The 17,448-nt window shown below is 55.4% G+C and overlaps 2 protein-coding genes and 1 non-coding gene across 3 annotated transcripts; 1 reads left to right on the top strand and 2 right to left on the bottom strand.

The window, feature by feature from the left end:
- Positions 1-1,642: 1,642 nt before the first annotated feature.
- Positions 1,643-4,262, top strand: B0T26DRAFT_673151 (glutamate-cysteine ligase; the record flags this gene model as incomplete). The annotated part of the gene is made up of 7 exons (XM_060439561.1): positions 1,643-1,653; positions 1,769-1,841; positions 1,979-2,044; positions 2,112-2,263; positions 2,335-2,460; positions 2,542-3,130; positions 3,180-4,262. The coding sequence occupies 7 exons, from the start codon at positions 1,643-1,645 to the stop codon at positions 4,260-4,262; spliced, it is 2,100 nt and encodes a 699-aa protein (XP_060301512.1).
- A 1,788-nt stretch (positions 4,263-6,050) lies between these two features.
- B0T26DRAFT_t62 lies at positions 6,051-6,174 on the bottom strand. Its single transcript has one exon. It is a non-coding gene; the product is annotated as a tRNA-Ala (tRNA).
- Positions 6,175-13,915: 7,741 nt separating this feature from the next.
- B0T26DRAFT_635990 (uncharacterized protein) lies at positions 13,916-15,301 on the bottom strand (the record flags this gene model as incomplete). The annotated part of the gene is made up of 3 exons (XM_060436784.1): positions 13,916-14,098; positions 14,156-14,467; positions 14,525-15,301. 3 exons carry the CDS (start codon positions 15,299-15,301, stop codon positions 13,916-13,918), a joined length of 1,272 nt encoding a protein of 423 aa, XP_060301511.1.
- Between the last annotated feature and the right edge of the window lie 2,147 nt (positions 15,302-17,448).

Genomic DNA, 17,448 nt, shown 5'->3' with positions numbered 1-17,448 from the left:
GGGGAGCGGGGTGTGGAGACTCTTTGACGGGGTTTTTGTCCGCAGGGAAACCTGGAGGTGAGAATGACGGGGGTTTCTAATCTGCCAAACTTACTCGCTCGGTACTTTGCTTATCACTTTGAAAAAAAAAAAAAAAAAAAAAAGGCCTAGGTTAAAGGAGAAAAGCAAAAACGAAAAATCTATTCCGTCTATTCCACGCCCGCTCTTATTTCTACAGACGTACATATCTGTACGCGGGCACCGTGCATTTCCGTACAGAGGACTCTTCCCCCATACACACCGCAGCGATAATCGGGTCACTTTCAAGCGCTCACAAATAGTAAAAGTACCACCTATCCCCCCCCTCCGTCAAGCCGAACCATCACACAGCATCAAAAAGATTTCACCCCCAGCCAGACAAAGGGCTTTCGGCTTCACACGACTGACAATAAAATTAGTAAAGGTAACTTGCATTTTTATATATCATTTTCCTTTCTCTTTTTCCTCCGCCTCCCACTGTTTGCAACAAGGGTTCGAAAGTCATTCCAATCCGGCCTGCCAAGCACGCCTCGTGCTTGGGTGGTGCCAATGTCATCCCTGTCCCCCGCAGCAGCACGAGCAAGCAACAGCAAGCAGCCTCAAAACGCATGCTTTCTCTCGTCCACTGGGAGCCCAGAACGATTGCGTGGACGCGATGACGCCTTTTTGCTCCCCCCAAGCTTGCATCTGCATCTCATCCTGTGATTCGGTTTCTCCGCCCGAGCCAAGCCAGCAAAGCTAAACCCACAACAAAACCTACCCACGAAAGCCTCTTTGAAACCATGAAAAACGTGGGGGGCTGCTCTCGTGAGTGAGGTGAGGGGATGAGGTGGTGGGGGATGGTTGGCGGCAACCTTGATGCTTTTTTTGCGTGTGAGTGAGTGAGTGATTGCAACTGCAAGAGAAGAGAAAGAAAGACAAGAAAGAGGGTGTGCTGAAAGTGTGTGCTGGCTGCACTGCACTGCACTGCACTGCTTGCTGTGCGTGCTATGTTTGTTGCTCTGCTGTGCTGTGCCTTGCATCTCTCCGATTCTTCTAGGACGAAAGAGAGAAAGAAAATTGTCGGACAGGCAAGGCATGCCAAGCTACATTCACGCTGATTGTTGAACCAAGCAAGGCAGAAAGGCTTCACTTGCCTTTGTCTCGAAGGGAGCACTCTCAGGCTGTCTTGCCATCGAGCTGCCCGCTGTCACTCACCCCTTGATCATTTACTCACTCGCTCCTCCTTGTTTCACTCAATTCAAGTCTACCCTTCATCGCCGCACTTGTTACCGTCTTAGTTACGGCCGGTCTGTTAATTCTCTCTTAGCCAGGCCCACCGAGATCCAAGGGAGAGCAAGGCCGAGCAAACAGGAAGAGAGAAAAAGGGAGAAAGCCAGTACAGTCCGGTTCAGGGCGGCCAAAGGTGTTGGTGGTTGTGTTTGTCGTGTGGTGTCTCTGCCGTGCCCGCAGCCGCCTGCTTACACCTCGCCAATCTGTTCTGTCCAGGTGCTAGCAGGGCGTGTGAGGTGTCATCCCGCCACCGATCCCCGTGGGACGGAACACCACGCAGGGGAGAAAGCCGGATCTGTGATAAAGGAATAGACAACCCCGACCCGACTCGTCCGTAACAAAGACGCACAAAATGGGTCTCCTGTATGTATCCCCTTGCCCCTTACTTACCACCCCGTGGGGGAACCAATGCCGGGACGGCCAGGCAGGCAGACCTCTCGGCCGTCCGTGACGCCATGCTGATTTACCACATGTAAAGCGCCCAGGGAACCGCTCTGGATTGGCCCGATGCCAAAAAGCAGTCACATCTGGTCCGGGCCTGGGGCATCAAGGTGAGACCAAGACCCTCGTCCACACCCCCTTTTCGGATCCCAAGACGGCCCTTGCCGAAGAGGGGCCGCGTCTTCCGCACGGCGCACGTGCCCAAGTCAAGTCACCCAAGGACGAGGTTGGCTGACACTCGGCGTAGCAATTACTCGAGATATGGAACAGGGCCAAGGGGAAAGAACGGGATGCCATGCTCTGGGGCGACGAGGTAACCACGCACCACCCTACTCCGCTTCGGCCTAGCAAACCCTGACTGACGCCTGTCCCTCTCCTAGGTCGAGTACCTCGTCGTGACCTACTCAAAGGAAGACCCCAAAGTGCTGCTGTCCCTGAGGCAGGCAGACATCCTCGAGGCCTTGGCTAATGACAAGAGCCTGGCCGCCAAAGGGGGCGGCGTCCCTGACATCCAAGGCCATGTCGCGTCTCGGTAAGAGGATTCTCGGCCATGCATCGCGATGCCGACCTCGTGCTCACAATGCCTGCTCTGCTGCTCTACAGGACTGACGACCCGTTTCCCGTCTTCCACCCAGAGTTTGGGAGGTTCATGCTCGAAGCCACGCCGGGCAAGCCGTGGGGCATCGAGTTCAAGGAGCTGCTGAATGTCGAGCCAGACATGAAGCTGAGGTAATGCTCGTCTTGCACATCGTGTATCGTTCGTCATTGTCTCGATGTGCCGTCAGTCTAACATGAATCGGCCGACGACAGGAGACGCATCGCCAAGGACCACATGCTGCCGACCGAGTTCCCCATCACGCTGACGACGTTCCCGCGGCTCGGCAGCCCCGGCGTGTTCACGGACCCGGCATACCCCGTGTCGGGGCCCAAGCTGCGGTCCCAGTTCGTGCCCGACGAGATCGCGAACCCACACATCCGCTTCCCCACCCTAGCGGCGAACATCCGCTCGCGGCGCGGGCGCAAGGTGCAGGTCAACGTGCCCGTGTTCCGTGACGAAAAGACGTCGTGGCCGTGGAAGGACCCGACGGTCAACTGCGACCTGCACCAGTGGCCCGAGGATGAGGACGTGCGCACCGGCGGCGCCGCACCCGACAATTTCATCCACATGGACGCCATGGCCTTTGGCATGGGCAGCTGCTGCCTGCAGATCACCTTCCAGGCCAAGAACATCACCGAGGGCCGCCAGATGTACGACCAGCTGAGCCCGCTCGGCCCCATCCTGCTCGCCCTGACCGCCGCTACGCCCATCTACAAGGGCTTCCTGGCCGACACGGACGTGCGGTGGAACCAGATCAGCAAGGCCGTCGACGACAGGACGGCCGAGGAGCTGGGCGACAAGGTAAGACATTCCATCCCGCCCTGAGGGCGAGTGCTGACTCATGCGGCAGCCGCTGCAAAACAACCGGTGGCGGATACCAAAGTCACGGTACGCGTCCAACTCGACGTACATCTCGACGGACGCGCGACTGCGGCCCGAGTACATGGACCCGAACCTGGTCATCGACGAGGCCATCAAGCAGGAGCTCGAGGAGGGCGGCATGGACTCGCGGCTGGCGACGCACTTTGCCCACCTGTTCATCCGCGACCCCATCGTCATCTTCGCCGAGGACCTCGAGACGCTCGACCTCAGCAAGACGGACCACTTTGAGAACATCCAGAGCACCAACTGGCAGCACATGCGCTTCAAGCCGCCGCCGGCCGACAACAGCATCGGCTGGCGCGTCGAGTTCCGCCCCATGGAGATCCAGATGACCGACTTTGAGAACGCCGCCTTCGCCGTCTTCATGGTGCTCATCACGCGCGCCATCCTCAGCTTCGACCTCAACTTCTACATCCCCATCGTCAAGGTCGACGCCAACATGGAGACGGCCCACGCCCGCGACGCCGTGCTCGACCGCAAGTTCTACTTCCGCCGCAACCTGTTCCCCGCCCGCCCGCCCCGCCGCGCAGCCTCGGCCTCGTCCTCGGGCGCAAACACCCCCGTCGGCCCCGGCAGCCGCCCCGCCACCCCGCCCGCCGGCCCCGTCGAGGACGAGTACCGCCTAATGTCGGTCAACGAGATCATCAACGGCACGGCGTACGCAGCCCGCTCTTCTTCTGGAGCCCAACAAGAACAACAGTCCTCTGACGAAGGCGACGAATTCTTCCCCGGCCTGATCCCCATCGTCGAGTCGTACCTCGACTCGGTCAACGTCGACGTGCTGACCCGCTGCCGCCTCGCCACCTACCTCGACCTCATCCGCATGCGCGCCTCGGGCGAGCTGTGCACCGCCGCCGCGTGGATCCGCGCCTTTGTCGCTGCCCACCCCGCCTACGCCCGCGACAGCGTCGTCTCGGACGAGATCACCAAGGACCTCGTCGCCGCCGTCATCGCCGTCGGCGAGAGCGAGCAGGCGGGCCGCGGCTGGGCTGCAGCCGGCGTCCCTGGCCTCGAGCGGTTTCTGGGCCCGTTTAGGAGGGGCGGGGCGTGATGGTGCTATGGTAGTGTTATTACATGGCATGGCATGGCATGGCAAGAGGGGCTGTGGGGGTGTTTTTATTGGTGGTGGTGGTTCCGTGTTTGTGTTCTCCTCTTCCTTTTTTTTCAATAATACCGGGGGGAAGTATGCACTGCTTCTTTTGTGTGCTCGTATGCCTGTGTGTGCTATGTGCTGTGTGTTGTGCGCATCTTGCTTTGCCCGTTTGGTATGCAGAAGAGAAAGAGACGGCGGCGGCGGCTGGTTGGCTTTATTATAGCTACTTATTGCCTTTACCCTTACCCTTACCCTTACAGTTACCTGCCTTGCTACTTATTTACTTACTTAACTACTTACTTACCTCGCTGCACTTAGGCCGCTTCATTGCTAAGTAGGCGGGTTACTGACTGACCGAGTATGTTTACTGCTACATTATGTTTTATTTTCTCCCATTGAGAGAGAGAGATTTTGTATCTACTTGGTCCCCTGCCTACTTGCCTAGGTACTGACGAAGGACAAGGTCACATCCGTCTAGTTATCTATCTACTGTCTTCTCTATCTATTTATATTGACTTCTCAACTGCGTCTCGGTCTTGCTTCTTTCACCTGCCTTGCCTTGCCTACCTAGGTAGTTAGTTATGAGATATTCATGCCTAGAAGTGCGTGTGGTCTCCTTTCCCGCGCTTTGTTACCAACGTCTGCTATCTTCCTTCCTTCCAAGTGTATGCTGGCTGGGTAGTGCGTACTAGGTAGGTAGATAGGTTGGTCTATGCCTTTATACGTTTCTGATTCGCTCCAGAAACAGTTTTGATTTTTTTTTTTTTGGGGGGGGGGGGGGGGGGGGGGGGTGGTCTTGATGTTTACGGGCAGTTTAGCTTCTACACAAACCAGGAAAAAACCGATGTTCACAGCCGTGATATTTACCTGGAGCAGTAGGTTGTTTTCACTTTAGAGTCACGAGAACGACATTTCTCATGGGTTCAACAGCAAGAAAAGCACCCTAGATTACATATATATATACTTCCCCGCATCTACGCACTAGACAACACGTCGCTATATTATATGAAGCGCCAAGTAATACACATGGACTGAGCCTCTACCTTATCTAGCATTTATTCATTCGGTCGTCATCTCTATCCCTGAGTGCACTTCCGCAGCAGTCCGGGACGTGATATGCGCCAGCATGGCAGACGACAGACACATACGGCCATAGACAGTGAAGACTTCGGGATCCCGTCCGCTCTCCCCTACACAAGTTACTGATCGTCTGACTAGTAGCTGGGCCGGTGACGACCAACGAATCTCAGATGCTGTATATTTTTTGTTTCTGTTCCTCTCCCTTTTTTGTTTGATTTACTAGGTGGAAGGAGGGTCCGACGTGTCCGGCTTGGTTATAAGTAGCAGGCGGGAAAAACACATGCCATGCAACGCATGGCGTAGTAAGGTGAAGGGATGCCGAGCATCTACAAGTAGATATAGAAATGTCAGGTAAGTAATGCCTGGCATGTCTTCATGTGAACAAGTCCTCACTCAAGAGGTAGCCCAAACAGGTGACTTGAGGAATTCTTTTCCTTCATTATCATTCACCAAGGTAGAGAAGGGTTCCCAGTCAGTCGTAGAATAGTCTAAGCAAGCATAGACAAAACTACCTATGCACATGCCCTACGGTATAATTACGCAGATAATATCGCGAGGAATTCCCTTTCTTTTTGACAAAAGATAAAAAAGGAAAAAAAAAAGGAAAAAGCCCGAGATTGAAGGGAAAGGGAAAACAAGAGTGCACACAACTCGTCGTGGGAATTCTGGACGGGCTGGGAATCGAACCCAGGACCTTTCGCAATGTGGACCAAGGCCCAGGATGATCTTGGGGACAACACTGGGTGGGTGGATTGCTAAGCGAACGCTCTACCAACTGAGCCACACGCCCATAACCGTTTATTAACGACGAGTTGTGTGCTTTTGATGGAGAGGATTGCGGTAATTGCGGTAAATAAGTTGCATGCGCTTTTGCGTGTGGGGAGTGCCCTGCCCTAGGGTTTCTTCCCTTTTTCCTCCTTTTTTTCAGCGATGGTGTTGTGGGGACAAGGGGCATGACATGGAAAAGGGGGCGGGCGCAGGTGGATACGGAGCTTGCTTTGCTTTGCGATGCGATTTAGGCTGCTGGTGGTTGGCTGACTGGCGAGAGCGTTTGAAGGTCGGTCGGTGTTGTAAACGCGACCCGTTTGCTTGCTGGTATTGTTTACGACGTTCTCCCAACCCCCCCTAGCCCCTATTTGTTTGCTCGCCTTAGGCAGCCAGCCTAGCAACCATAACAGTTCAGTCACTTTGGATACTCCATCGTATGTCTTAACACCCCCGTATGCCACAAGATGAAATGAAATTCGTCTAGGCGGTAAGAATATTCTCTGCCAACCCCGAACACACAAAAACAGCTCATACTCGCGCATCGCTACTTGAGCCATTTGGTGTCGCCCAGGCCAAGGCCAGCCGACCCAGATGCCGCATCACCACGGCCATAGCGCATTTCCGAGCTGAAGGGAATAAAAAAGGGAAAAGAACTAGTTAGCCGCTTGCTTGCACAGCGACAACGCCTACCTGCAGGGTCCCTTGCTGCAACACCCCTGCTAACCATACCCCGCCCTCCTGGGCGAGGGCGAGGACCCTGACAGCAAAACACCAGGAACAAGAAACCGATGACATAGCTGTGCACGCAGGGTCTGAGACCGCGGCGGCCCTGGCTGGTGGCGGGAGCGGGTGCTCATTGGGCCGATGTACCGCGACGAGCGCAGAGATGGAGATCGCACCGTGTTCATACATACCTCCCAAAAAAACGCGAAGATGAGACAGACCTCTCGATCTAGGGAGGCCCATGTGTGTGTACAACTCTGAGAAAAAAAAAAAAAAAAAAAGACTGGTTGTCCATCCCGCCGAGGACCCTGGGTCTGAACTGGGCCCTCAAGCAAGGACGAAGGAACCCTCTCTCCAAAAGGAAATCTAGGGTCCTACTGGGAAACGCAACGTGTTGCTTACTCGTGCTCCGCCGTGTTGCTGTGCAGTGTCGGTCCGGCGACTCGCCCGACACCACGCATGTACCCTTATCGAGCAGTGCAGCGACCCTTATTGCCACGGCTCCTGGCTACCAGTTCCCTTCGCACCGAGAGTTGGACAGACAGAAACAAGGGACCAAGGGAAACGAAACTTCCGTGTCTCACGTGTTATGTCATCCGCCGGGGGCTTGGTGCTCCCGAAGACGAGAGAGGCCTTCTAGAAGGTGAGACGACAAGACACGACCCCCACCTAAGACAGAGAGCCATGATTAGCACTTTACTAATGTTCTCGAGGTTGGATCGTCTTGTGCCAGCCTTGCTGATAATATCACCAGATAACTAGATGACAAAGATTTTGAACCGAGTTGGCCATAGCCATAGTTCCACGCGGCCGCAACCAGGGGACAGCTGCCGAGACACCCGCTCCGGACTTTGGAAGCACGCTTCCTGCACTCGCATGTTGCATGGACGTCGAACAGTTAGAAGGGCGGTGACACTGGAGGACGCATGCCTGACATGCGCCTCTCGGCGAGTCTGTCGATGAGCTGGCTGCCATCGCCTGCTGTCACCGGAGGAACCCATCCGGGCCGTCCGCGAGCCCATCTTCTTGTTTGTGCGGGCTCGGCGAGTGACGTTTGATGCCCGCACCCCTGGGAAGTACTGCATATTTCTTCCATCGGACACGGCCCATCTCACTCACGCTGTGACTGACTTGTAGGCAAGGAGGGTCCTGTCAGATGCCAGGTGCCCAAGGACAGCAGCAAGTCGGCCGGCCGACATGTTTCTAACTTTGTCCAGGGCGGCCAGTTAGGGAACCGATCTGGGCCCTCGGTCTCGGCTTTCCGTAAATCGGCGGGTCTGGGTTAGCGGCATCCGAGGGCTTCTCGCCCAGGTGTCCCTGTCTAGGCGTTTGCGGGAGCCTCTCTTAGGCTGATCCCAGGAGATCCTAGAGCGGGCACGGAAGCGGAGTAGGCCGGGATAGCCTACCTTAGGCCAAGCTGCCTTTGCGCCGCAACGAGAAACGCGCCTTGGCCTCGGTACCGACAGCGCCGCAAGCCGCAAGCCGCTCTCATCGGCTCTCTAGCACGACGCTTGACGTATTCTTGGTGTCATGAAGCATGCCATGTGGTCCACAACTGCCACATAGTCCACACCGCTCATGCTGTCGTGGCTGGGCAGTTCTCTGGAATGACGTCGCCGTCAGGGTGCCATGTCTTAGAGCCTAGAACAGGTCGGGTTGGTCAAGCGAAAATATGGAATATCCACGAAAAAAGAAACGAGCAAAAAAACATGCCGTGTATTTCGACAGCCTGGCGTGCCATGCACACTCGCCGGGGTTTGGAAGCCACCACTAGACCTGGACTATAGTCTGGCCGATATTGTGCAGAAGCAACCCAGTGTAAATCATGCGTTTTGGAAAAGGTCTCCCGCCTTCGACCGGCACCACTCCTATCCTCCTTCCACATTTACGACGGCCCGTTCTCGTATGTGGCTGGCGTAACACAATTAGCGTGTCCTATCATGGCCGGCGACTTCTCCAAGGCATAAGATGGTACTGTACCAGGCAATGGCCCTAGTTGGTGGGCAGCTGAATGCCTTCTTCCCCATCCTGGCGCGGCTTCGGCGTTGCCATGCAGATGCAAGCCCTCTCAAGTGCAGAGATTTGGATGTTGGCTCCAACACACTCCGATACACTCCGACACTTGTCAGCCAGCCAACCAGCCACAGTTCGGCTAGCCTGGGCAATAGTGTGTCTTATCTCTGCGCGTGTTCCAGCGACTTGCCTGACTAGTCTGGACCGTTATTTCTGTATGGGTTTCGCCGTCGCGTGACCGCATATGTGCCTTGCATGTGTTGCATCTCGCGCGCACACGAGGCGAGGCTCACCTGGTGCTCGTTCAATGGTTGGCGGTTGAGAAGCGAGTGCCCTCACTGCGCCAATATTCACTCCCGGACATTTGGACGGATACCCGCGCGGTGCGTATTGAGCGTCAGTGTTATAATTAGGTAGGTACTGTACCTGGTTGGTCGGCGTCAATCTCTCATGCCAGATCGATATGCGCGAGGAGTCCGTGACGGCCCAGACGTTAAGTTCCGGCAAAAGGATTAGACACGCGGCCGACGAGACTCGAGAGGCTATTGCGCATACGGATATCTTTTACAAATCAACCACCCTGCTCCCCCCGGCTCCTCGCTGCCGTGTGTCGGCCACCAAAGCCAGCCCGTTCAGGCCAGGCCAGCGTGACGTCAGGGGGCGCCCGTCTCGAGCCAAAGAGAAGCCTCTTGCTGGGGGTCCCCGAATGTGGAAAATAACGCATTGCGCCCCAGTCTGGCAGGCACTCTTCGGTCTGGAGTCTGGAGACCAGAGATGGATTGGCTGGCTGGCTGGCTGAGATGGGATGACGTCCATACGGGCCACACATATTGGTTGGACTCCAGGCTGGGTCTGACACTGGACGGGCAGTTCCGTTCTGAGGAGGAGAAAATGGAAAGGTTTCTGGTTGCATGCAGCAGTGCAGCGCACATGTACAGTACATACACGTGTCGACCAGTGCGCGTCTTGTCTTGGCGTACTGGCTGCTTGAGCCAGTGGTGGGCCCGGTTTGGGATGGAGGGGCTTGGAGTTGGGGGCAAATCGGGATCCTCAGATCCAATACCGCCTACGTGCATAATCCAGAGAGAGCCCATCTCGGTTTGACAAGCCAGACCCCGCACCTCCTTCCTCGCTCTCCGCTTTCCACCCCTCCCTCCCCCGCGGCTGGGCTTCCTATGTGCTTCTTGCGTCCTTCTTGGGAAACAAAGGAAGCCCTTTCTCGGCTGCGGAGATCTGCCCTGGATCTCGTCGTCTCCGATCCGTCCTGCACTCCCCTCCCACCCGGCTCGGGTGCCCAGCACTGAAACCCCGACAACTGGGCAGCAAAAGAGAACCATCTTCCAGGTTATTGAAATAGAATGGGCTGGCTATTGGCCCGAAACCGGGACGGAAAGAAGCAACCAAAGTTCTAGACTCGCCATTTGGCTCCTCCCTTGCTCTCTCTCCTCATCGTGTTTACTCCCTTTTGAGCCTTTGACCCACACCGGCTTCAAAAGCGGAAGGCGCCCTAGGGACCATCACGACTACAGTACGGTAGGCACATGTACTCCACCACACCTAGAACAAGCCAGGTATCCGATAGATACTAGGTCACAGCCCAGCGGTAAGAAGGAGCGTGATTCTCGTTGCAGGGCATTGCTTCCTTTCTTTTCGTCTTTCCATCCCAGGATGAGGCCTATGCAACCTAGGCAGGTCCAGCCGAGAGGCCTATACCTAGACATAATTGGGCCAAAACGCGCCTTCTCGCACTAAAAGCAATCTAGATAGCCGGCGACAAGAGTCGTGGGCTGATGCTGCAGGTGCCCGTACAGGTCGAGAGGCGTGTGAGGGGTCTCTTTTCCTTTTTCTTTTTTACTGTCTTCTCTGCACACAGCAAGCCACCAAACAGGAGCATTTCCTCCCCTCTTTTGCACGTGTAAGGTAGCCTCATTTCTCATGTCTCTTCTCTCCACTGGCCCCGACTTCCGCCATGGCTTAGCTGTCTCTTCTCGCCGGCCGGGACGGTCTAGATTATGCTTCGTTTTCGTGGGCTTTTCTTTGCTTTTCTGGCCTTCGATATGAGATGCCTCTACCGGGCTGTGCCGAGGTACCTATCCCATTCACTGCCTCCAAGCCCACCACACCTAGACCAAGTGCCGCTGTCAGGTTTAGGGTAGTCGTTGGTGGTGTTGGAATATGCATTTGCGCGTGTTATTCGCCGCCTGCCCTGCGCTCCCGCACCCCCTACCTACCTAGGTACTGTACTACAGTGTATGCCTTGGGACATACTGGGCGTGGAAGTTGCGTAGATACACGCCGGAATATCAGATCTCCATGGTTACTTTTTCAGACTCGAGTTCTTTTCTTTCCCCCCGACTCCGACTCCGACCAGAGCACAAGAAAACCAGGGAAAAGGGCGAACTCTGTGACACCACAAAGGGTCCTACCGTTTCCTTCCCCCCTCCCCTCCCCTCCCCCCCTTGGCCGCGAAAAAGGCGCCGCAAACCTGAAAGCGCCATCTCGCTATCATATATCACATTCTACTCCCCTCCCCCAGAAACACTCGGGCTCCATGGACGAGACTAGCATCCAACGTCGGGGCAGTCATGGTATTTCTCTTTGTTCACGGAGCAGCCAATGTTGCAGACGAGAGAGCTAGCAGTCTCCTCTTTCCCGCCGTAGTCATATTTCGTTCCTCTCTTCGTTGGCCGGGAGCATAGGGGCCACTAACCCACTACCAGCCCCCCTTCTCCGTTTTGATGTACATCACGACCTATTCGTGAGACGCCACTGTCGGCCTCGACCTGTTCCCCCCTTTTCCCCCCCTCTCTGCTTGGGCTGGCCGGCTGGCTTTCTCTCTGCCTGCCGCAGGGCCTCGACACATTTGCCAGGGATTACATGATACGTGCTGTGCTATGTCATGTCATGTTGTGTGTGCATTGGACGGCTGCCCGCAGCGCCGTCCAAGGGAGAATATGAAATGGTCATGTCGCACAGCGTCTTGTAGTTGCTACTCTAGTCCGTCGCCGGCGGAGGGTACAGGGTGACGAGGTGATCTTGGCACTTGGGTGTCTCTTTCGTGCTTCCCTCTGCCTTCCCCTGCCCTCTCTATTTTTATAATACCAGTTTGGGAGGAACATGCGAAGGGGGGGTAGGGAAGCGAGGTCGTTGTCGGTGGATGGGGTAAAGTGCTCTCTCTGAGTGTGTGGGGAGGGAAGCCGCCGCGAACATGTTACGCGAAACGCAGGGCGTTCGGGATGCGAAGCAGCGGCGGGAATGTGGCCGGGTTCAGGGAAGAAGGTTGAGCAGCAAATAAAATGGCATCGTCGTTATTACCCCGCCTATCGTTTGGTTTTGTTGGCACGGCAAGAGAACTTCTACTTTTCCCCGTGCCTGGGAAAACACTGGTTGCGGAATGGGATACTGGATGTTAGATGTCGGATGTCTAGATGTCAATATATCTCAGCCTCGGGCGAGAGAAAGAAAAGCCTGTCTCTCTCAGTGGATCCAGCCCGACACGTACTGTCCTGTACTGCACCTAGATACCTCAATATACGCTACGCCATGCTACATAAGATACCTTACCTGGCTTAACCAACATATCATGCCATGCCATGCGAGCTTCATTTAGCAGTTAATAGGTGGATAGGATGGATAAGTGACTGACTGACTACGAAGAGAGCGAAGAGAGCATACCACATACATACAATATGGAGATAAATACAATTATATACCTACTTACTCCAAGGCGGTTGGTAGGCAAGGTAATATTAGTAGAGATTCCACGCGGGCCGGCTAGTAGCCCGCTCGCTTGCTGGCTGTATGCTCGTACCCGTCCTTCCGTCCGCCTATCCCATGGATAAGAAGAATGGTAACAACTTCCTACCTACTTTAGTTACGGAGTAGGTCGAGGCAGTTCGCTCACTGGGTGGGTGTGTCCGTCTTGAGTCTTGTCACATCACACCACACCACACCACACATCAGAACATCTGAGATCAGAATACCAAGAAACAGAGTTTAATTTGAACTGGGTTTCGCCTCCCCCGCCCCGTGTCTTTGGCGAGGGCAAGTTAGTAGGTAGTAAACAGTAGAGGTAGGCAGAGGTAAGGTAGGTAGGTAGGTAGATGGCAGAAAACACGCAGTTCGGGAAACTGTTTTTTCTCTTCGCTCGTCCCAAACAAAGCTGCTGCTCAAACACATTTCATCGGTATAGAGATGGCGCCGGCACGCGCTTGTCTACACCCTCCCCAGCTCCATATTTGTTGCTTGTGGGGCGTCGAGTAACCGCCAGCGGACGAGGCTCGTCATGGCGAGGCCCGTGTGTACCCCAGCCTCCGCTCTCAAGTTAGGAAAGCCATCCCTTCTCCTTTTCCGGTCTCGTACACAGAAAAGGAACTCTGAGCAAGACCTCCATCTTATAACTTGACACGTCTGCAGTGCTTGTGGTGGGTTCGACAGCCCAGGCCCAGCACTACGACATCACCCTACCCCTCTAGAGTAAACAGACCGCCTGCAATCGGCATGACCCCTTTCCGTCCTGCGATAACCCAAGCATAAATCTGGAACTTCAACCCCAGCCACAACCGCTGTATCGCTCCTTCTAAGTCAGCTACCTAGAAGCTGATCTATAAGTGATGGAAATAAAAACAAGAGGAAATAGAGAGAAAAAGAACAGGCGACGCCATGATGATGCCTAGGAATACCGTCCAACCAGCCAGCCCAGATACCGAACATGGGGGTATATATACACAAGAGATTTTGCCGACCTCCGCTGGCCGCGTCAGAAATTTAGTCCAGACACCCCGGGTATTAGAAAACAAACATTTTTGTAGATGATGCAAAATGAAAATCGCGCTTGACCTGCTTCAGTGCTGCACATAAGAGGGCCGTGCTTCTGCGGCAGCCGTATATGTCCCACCGGTGAGGAACTTCGAGAATAGATATAAGAAAAATGGGAAGAAATGTATAGCCACCGCGCCCATATTCGGAAATGACGTCTTAGTAGAGATGAAATGTCAAAAAGAGTATAGACGAAACCGAAAGCTTAGCTAGTTTCGTTCGTCTGGTTGTTTGGGGCGCATTGATCTCTGGTCGAGTTGTCGTTTGCGTTCTAGTTTTGCGTAGTGAAGCCCACAGGCGTTGCAGAGCGTTCTTGCGCCGTCAGGACCGCGTCTCCACTCTGGCGTGTCGATCCTGTTGCAGCTATGGCACCGCCCAGGCGGAGCTGCGCGCTGTGTCGAGCGTAAGTTTCCACTCACATGGCATGGGTATTCGCTGGCATGACCTACACCACGTCGTTTCTTCACTTCTGTGATGCTGTACGGCTGCTTCATTCCATCTCCGTACATGGGAACATCGTCGTCGTCCATCGCCTTGCGTCCGCCGTTTTCCCGGGCTCTTTCGTTCATAAGCCTATTTTGTTGCACCATCCCCCGAATGTTTTCCAGCTTCTTCGAGATGAGAAGGGTATTGCCGATCAGAACGTCGAGCTCGGTTTCTGTAGGCAGTCGCGACATGATAGGCGGCGAACCGTGTTGCTCTCGTGCCGCAGCCATATAGCCCTCGGAAAATCCGACGAGGCTTCGCGCAGTGGTTGCAATCTGTAGCACCCAAATTAATTATGGGAGTGCAAACTAGTGCACGTGTGGGTAGCTTACTGTGCGCATGCATTCGTCATAGCCCCACGACTCAAAGTTCTTATCAACCGATGATTTCTGCTCGTTTCCCCGAACGTGCGCATAGTCTGCATCTTCGCCGTAAATCGACGATCGTGACTCAAACGGCGATGGAAGGGAAGGTCCGCTATGGCGTGGAGAGACAGGGTACGCGGACAGAGGTAGTTGCCCAGGCGGCAGTCGACCGGACTGGCTAAAGTGAGCCGAGTGTGGTTGAGAGGAAGGATGTTGGTGACCGGCACTATACGGCGAGGTTTCCGTGTGTCTATGCTCGGCCTCGAGCTGCTCCATCTTTACGGGAGGCGACGGATGTGGCCCCGAGAAGGTATTTAGCGGAGGGGGCACAGGCCGGCTCGACATGACGGGTCTTGACGGGTCAGAAAAGGCCGCCAAAGGCTCGGGTCGCGGATACCCTGACGTGGGATGGAGAGCCCTCGGTGATGGGTTTTTGTCTGGGCCTACGTCTCCAAAGGGCCTGGACGGCGTCGAAGACCCAAAAGGCGAAGGGAGGCTCTGGGTAGGGGCAATCTGGTTTGGAGCTGGAGAAGCAAAAGACGACTGTTTTGCCCCCGAAAACACCTCCGAGATGGAAGGCAAGGACTGCCGATGAGGCGTCTCTGAGCCATCCGAAGTTCGGCGGGAATCGACGGGCGAGATCATACCCGGGACACTTGTGGTAGGGGCGGAATGAGGATAGCCAGAGAAGGCGTGATGAGAATGGTATGGCCCGCTAGGGCTGATCAACGCTGCGGTCGCCATGCTGGGCCCTTCTCGATATGATGTCTCTATACGTTCTCTAGTAGGGCGCCGTCTATCAAACTGGTCAGGGTGATTGGCAGTTGGGTTCCCACTGCACAGATGCAACACAGCAGTTAGATACAGACGAAACGGACGGGCCGTGTCTTTGTTCAAAAACGAGCGCGAGGGACCGGACGCACCTTTGCCTAGCGCTAGAATCGCCCACATCCATAGCGGGACTTGTCAAATCTTGGTGTCAGTACCCGAGGTGAGCAAGAGGAGCTCATCAAGGATACAGATTGAGTGAGTCGCGGGACGGCGGTACGGCGCAGGCGCAACGACTTGGGACGTTGACGTTCAGAATGCGTGGTTCTGCCGAGGACGACGGGCACAGCAACCGAGTGGCCAGCGCTGCTGTTTTGCTACAAGGGGGCGCGAGAGGATGCTGCGTGGAATCCGGGTGGGTGTATGGAGTGCTGCATCAAGGCTAGGTAGGTGTAGGTAGGTAAGGTAGGTAGAGGTAGGTAGACGTGGGGCTGGCTTCACTGCCTGGTCGGAACGGAAGCTGGCTGACGTCCTTGGCCAAGGTGGTGGTGGGCAGATGTTCTCAGGTCAGCGCGACCCAAGGGGTACTCGAGGTTTGACTAAGATCCAATCGAGATGGGATGGACGGGGGGGCGATGTGGCGGGCAGTCGATGCTGACAGGCCTAGTTCTTTCTTCTTGCTTGTAATGAGACGCCTAAGGTTCCTTTTGGTCATCAACTCGAAAAAAGGCCGTAAACCCCAAAAGCCAGCAGAGGCGAGATCTAGCAGCACCCGAGCGATCTAATAATCCTCGAAAGGGTGGTGGTAGAGACGCACGAGCTGCGAACTGGAGGGTTATGGTGAGCGAGGTGGGCGTTTTGGGTCACAGTTTCCCGTCTTTTCCCTGCTTTTCAATAAGATAGCCCCAGGCTTGACAGGCAGTCGCCGCCGAGGAGGGGGGGCATGGATTGACAGAGCTGGTTTGGGGCAGATCGCGCGGAGTGGGTCGGCTGCGGTCCCGCGAAAACGGATTGTGGGATCCTGGGCTCGCTCGCTGAGCTGTGGGTTCCTCAAAGACCAGCCCGGTCAGGTAAGGCGCTCGGGGAAGCTGTGTGTCTGCATGTACTAGACTAGACCTAGTATGTGCGTACCGTACACCGCTGTGTACTGCGTACTGTGCAGCACACAGGGCAGCTAAGGTCTGTATGTACTGTACCCTTACCTTTGGCCTATAATACTTGACTTGGCGTTCCAGCGCCTCGCCCTCTTCCGTAACGTGCCGTGTCAGTGAGAAATGGGCGCGTGGGAGACTGGTGGCCAAGCCTGGTTTGCCCGTCTCGAGGCCCTGCCCTGGGCTGTGGGCCGGGGTGAATGTCGCAGATCGAGCGAATAAACACGAAATGGGGGCGCCTCGCTGCTCGCCGTCGGGGGTGCTGGTTGGCCCAAGCCCCAAGCTGGAATGTCGGGTCCCCCAGAGAGCTCGTCCCAACTGCACAGAGCGAGCACGCGCACACGCACACGCACGAACCGACTCTTGGGCGTCGGGCGTGAGTGGGTCAGGAACGTGTGGAGAGACAGCGGAGATCACAAATAGATGCAGTTTGATTAGGCCCCGTTGCAGGCTACCGTCGTCGGCAATCGCGCCTCCGACCACACCGTTGAGGACGGTTTGAATGTCGTTGGAGCGAGACTCGAGAGAAGGGAGAGAGGGGGAAAAGAAGAGGGAAAGGGAGAGAAGGGTTACCTCTCAGGCGGGTGGCAAGATGTTGTATAATAAGGCGACCACGCCCGTATTCTGACGGAGACGGGAGAGCTGGGCTGCAGCACAATAGAGCCAATTATCTTTGGTAGAATGTGTTCCCTTGTGGAAACCTGCGGTCCATGTGCATCGTGGTCGGGATGTACCAGTCGGAGAAAAAGCGATCGGGACTGCTCGCGACGACAAGGGCAATCAATCAGTGTGGAAGGCTGGCACAATACCTGCGGTACAGTACAGTACTATGAGAAACAGGACCAAAGAGCGGGACGGACGGGACACGGCCGCGGTGAATCTGCTGCTGCTGGGAGATTTGGCGACAAGTGTGCTGCTACCCGTCCTACTACTGACTCTGAGTACGTCTCCCATCGGACTGAGGTGTTCAAC

Source organism: Lasiosphaeria miniovina, assembly GCF_030549165.1.
Source record: "Lasiosphaeria miniovina strain SMH2392-1A chromosome Unknown B0T26scaffold_2, whole genome shotgun sequence".
NCBI classification, from domain to species: Eukaryota; Fungi; Ascomycota; class Sordariomycetes; order Sordariales; family Lasiosphaeriaceae; genus Lasiosphaeria; species Lasiosphaeria miniovina.
The sequence above is the reverse complement of the archived record's forward strand: the minus strand, read 5'-3'. Positions and strand labels throughout refer to the sequence as shown.